This window comes from Plasmodium fragile, assembly GCF_000956335.1.
Source record: "Plasmodium fragile strain nilgiri unplaced genomic scaffold supercont1.10, whole genome shotgun sequence".
Lineage (NCBI taxonomy): Eukaryota > Apicomplexa > Aconoidasida > Haemosporida > Plasmodiidae > Plasmodium > Plasmodium fragile.
This window is the reverse complement of record NW_012192590.1, coordinates 330,648-334,643: the sequence shown is the minus strand read 5'-3', so window position 1 is coordinate 334,643 and position 3,996 is coordinate 330,648. Positions and strand designations below refer to the sequence as shown.

At 49.5% G+C, this 3,996-nt stretch overlaps 1 protein-coding gene across 1 annotated transcript; it reads left to right on the top strand.

Annotated features, from left to right (window-relative positions):
* Positions 1-598: 598 nt before the first annotated feature.
* Positions 599-3,811, top strand: AK88_01238 (uncharacterized protein; the record flags this gene model as incomplete). Its single annotated transcript, XM_012478874.1, has 2 exons — positions 599-713; positions 825-3,811. 2 exons carry the CDS (start codon positions 599-601, stop codon positions 3,809-3,811), a joined length of 3,102 nt encoding a protein of 1,033 aa, XP_012334297.1.
* Between the last annotated feature and the right edge of the window lie 185 nt (positions 3,812-3,996).

Sequence of the window (3,996 nt, the reverse complement as noted above, 5' to 3'; positions counted from 1 at the left end):
TTTTTTTTTTTTTTTTTTTTTTTTTTCTGAACTGGAAATAACACTTTCATTTTTTTTTTAGCTGTGTGGTGAGTCCAATGCGGACGTTTTAATTTGTTTTTTTTGTCTTGTGCTGCGGGGTTGTTTTGCACACACGGGAAGTGAAATGGGAATGGTGACATAAATGTAAAATTTGAAACAAAGTCGCCTTTTCCCGCATGCGCGTTTTTCCTTGTCCTGATGTAGGTGTGTACTATAGGCCATGTGTCAATAGAAATAGAGCAATTTTTTTTTTTTTTTCCACCACGTTTAACAACACCTTGTGGCGCGCGCCCCCTGGTGTGCACGCGACTTCCTTGTCTGCACTTGGCCCCCCCCGTAGAGGTTTCTCTGTCACCGGTTACATCTTCACCTGATACATCTTCACCGGCTAAATTTTCACCGACTGTATTTTCACCAGCTACATTTTCACCCTTTGTTTACCGTCCCCCCCCCTTGTTGGAGGGCCCAGTGCGGGAAACCACGAAACACATTTTTGACGCTAAGGAGAAGGGGAGGACGCCACTTCACCAGCTCCGATTTCGCCACCGCTGTTACAAGCGCGGACACGCTGCCCCAGATGAGCGCGAAGCTGCCCCCACCGCTGCTCAAAAAGGGGGGACCGCCTCTCCCCAAATCAGTGAAGCCCTTCGTCAAACCTTCTTTCCTCCTGAAACACACGGGAAAGTTACCAGGTACCCGAAAAGTGAAACATTCCCTCCATATGCATGCAGGACACACACATTTTTAATGTGTCCATGTCAATCGTTTTCACCTACCCCCATATCAATTTCTCTCCCTCTCAGCGGTGCTCCCGAAAGGAAAGTCAGAGGATACAGTGGAGAAGGAACAGAATGGACAGGACAGTGAGGATCCCCCTAAAACGAAGACAATGGAACAAAAATTTAAGGCAATGAAGCCGAAAATAAAAGTCCCCGAGTTGAAGTTTAAGCCGATGGGTGGCAAGGCAAAGGTAATGCCTCCTCCGCCTCCCAAGGTTACCTTGTTTGGGGGTAAAGCGGCTGCACTTGGCGCCGCTCAATCGGAGGAGGTGCTTCTAGAAGGAGCAGACCCCAGCCTGAGGGCATTCAAGTCGATCAAGTCAATCAAGTCAATCAAGTCGTTCAAACCGGGAATGCTAAAATTTGGTAAGCCACCCAAAGCACCAAAGGCAAAATGGAACATGTCCGAGGTGAAGCTCAAAGGGTTAGGAGAGGACAGTGAACAGAACTCCAGCCATGTGGGATGGAGTGCCCAACCGGGGGTAGAAGGAAAAGGAAAGGTGGTGGAGGAAGAAGAAGGGGGAAAGACAGAGTTAAGAAGAAACGAATCGAATGATAATGACTCACTTGATGGAAGAGAAGAAACAACTGGCCGAATCAGCAGGATGCTACACTTGAGCAAGTACATTGACACTGGAAACCTTGTTAATAAGTTGCGAGGTCACGGCGTGAATGCGTCTCTGCCGATGAAGACAAAAGGGGGAAAAACGACTGGTTCATCCCCTGGGGGAGTTGGCACAGGGAAGAATTTCCCTCCACCTTCCTTTGCGAAGGGTATGGAAAAGGAATCCCATTCGTTTGGCAAAGAGGAGAATGCCGAGGTGATGCGCAAGTATAGCGCGCACATGTCGAATGAAGTGACCACAGGGGGAGTAGGCACGTTGCAGGAGGTCCCCCAAAAGAGCATTCCGCACAAGCCCCCCCCTCCGAAGGGGTTACCTCCAAAAGGGTTACTTCAAAAGGGGTTACTGCAAAAGGGGTTACCTCCAAAAGGGTTTCTTCAAAAAAAAATACCCCCAAAAGGGCCACCTCTTAGCAGCCCCCTGAATGCCCCCAATGGGGAAGAAACAAACAGACCAGCAGACGCACACGAAGATATGCACACAAATAATACCCTAACAAATGTTAACGGAAATAATGTGATGGTTGGTCTGTCTGATGTAGCGTGTGGACAAACGGTGGGTCCCGTATCCACTTCCAAAACAAGCACCCTTATGCAGGATACACATTACATAAATGCATTTTCAAGAATGGACGGAAATTACATGGGAAAAGTTACTGGGCCACCAAGCTCAATCGATTACCTCGATAAGAAACCTCAACAAGGTGATGGACAGAAGGGCTTGGAGCAGGTCACACAAAGGGAACGGACACCAGCTGGGGTGTTTCCCCCTTTTGTTACACCTGCGGGAGGTCTCCACAATGCGAACGTCATGCCTTTGTATTATTATAACACTGATGTGTTTCAGGGTGGCATGGGTACTGGTGGCTCCATGTTTTTCCCTCCTGGGTGGTACTACGTCCCCATGTGTACTTATGGCGACTCCGGGTGGGTGCAGCCCTCGGGTGGAGCCGCAGCGGGGGCAGGCCAACTGTACGGAGAACAACCCACCACAAATGGGGAGCAAACGGAGAGAAAGAATAAGAGGACGATGAAGAAGAAGGACAAGGGAGGAGGAAGAAAGCAGAGCGATACGCTGGTCGCTGCTGGACATTTGAAACCGTTGCAGTTTAGGGCGGGAGTCGAATGGAGCAGTGAGGATGAGAAATATCTGAATGCGGATGTTTCTATGGAGGAGGAGAGGAGACAGAGGACAAAGAAGAACAGAAAGGGGCAGGACAAGGGAGCAGATAGCTCCATTGGGGATTCCAAGTGGTACGAAATTGAGCGCCGCCTGAACAACTGCCGGGGGGTCATCCAGGAGAGAGAAGCGGAAGAGGAGGACGAGGAGGAGGAAGAAGAAGAATACGAGGCGGAAAACGGAGTGGGTTGCGGCTACTACATCGACTGCAGCGACGAAGAGGGTGCGGACAGCTGCGATGACGACACAAAGTACATGGATGTGATGGACAGTGAGTACCATTACGAGGGGAACACCGAATGTGGAGAGAGCGAGGAGTGGGTCGAGGCAAACGGGGAGTACGCAAGCAGACGCGGGAAGAATAACCTCACAAAGAACACACGTCGGGGGAAGAACTCCCGAGCGAAGAACCACTTGGAGGAAGAAAGCTACTCTGTCGACTATGACAATATTTACAAGAATTACAAAATAGGGTACCTGCGGGAGAGGCTCAAGTGGGCGAACGAGTACCTGCGCAGGGGGGGGGGCCACACAGACCCCAATCACAGTAACGACAGTCACAATAACCCCCGCCAGAGTAGCCGCGGTGACCATAACGCCGCTCACCATAACACCCCTGTGAAGAAGCACAAAGAACGCCTGGACGACATCGCTCACCTGTTCCTCCCAAAAAACAAAAGACACGAAAACATATTCGACCTGTCTTTAAACTTCTCCAACATATCAGAGAGCGACAAGGACGATATAATTCGCATGCTTTTTTCCTGCAGAGAATTGGAAAAGCTAATTGAAGAGCAACACTGCGTGCTCGACATGTTGGACAATGACTTAAAGGAGGTAAACGAATCTTTGAAGTTGCCTCCCACATGGAGTAACTTTAATCATTTCGAAATACTCCAAGAGAGCATACTGAATTCGGAAAACAACCAAGCGCTGCCCCTTAATAACACGCCATTTTTTATTAAGGGGAAGGTGGCTTTGATACCTAAAAACTTGGAGTCCTTCTTTGACAAGCCTTTGGTGGGGGAGAAAGTTTCGCAGGTAGCGGATGTAGCGGACGTAGCGCAAGTAGTGCCAGTAGCGGACGCGTCTGCATCGTGTGCCTACTCGCAGCCACTGGACACTCCCTCGAGCAGCAAGTACATGCCCAAGTTCGCCAAGGCCAAGGTGAAGCCGAAGGTGTCGCTGTTGTTGAAGAAGGCCGCTTAAGTAGTGTTTGCGGGGCGGACGGGAAATTGTTCCTCCGCCAGCTCGTTGGCCAATTAGTTCGTTTGTACGTTCGTTCGTTTGCTTGCTTCTTTTTTTGCTTCTGTTTTTTTTTTACGTTTGTCTCGCTTTAGCCGAAACAGGGGAGTGCCACTCTGCCCCCCTGGAAAAAAAAAAAAAAAAAAAAA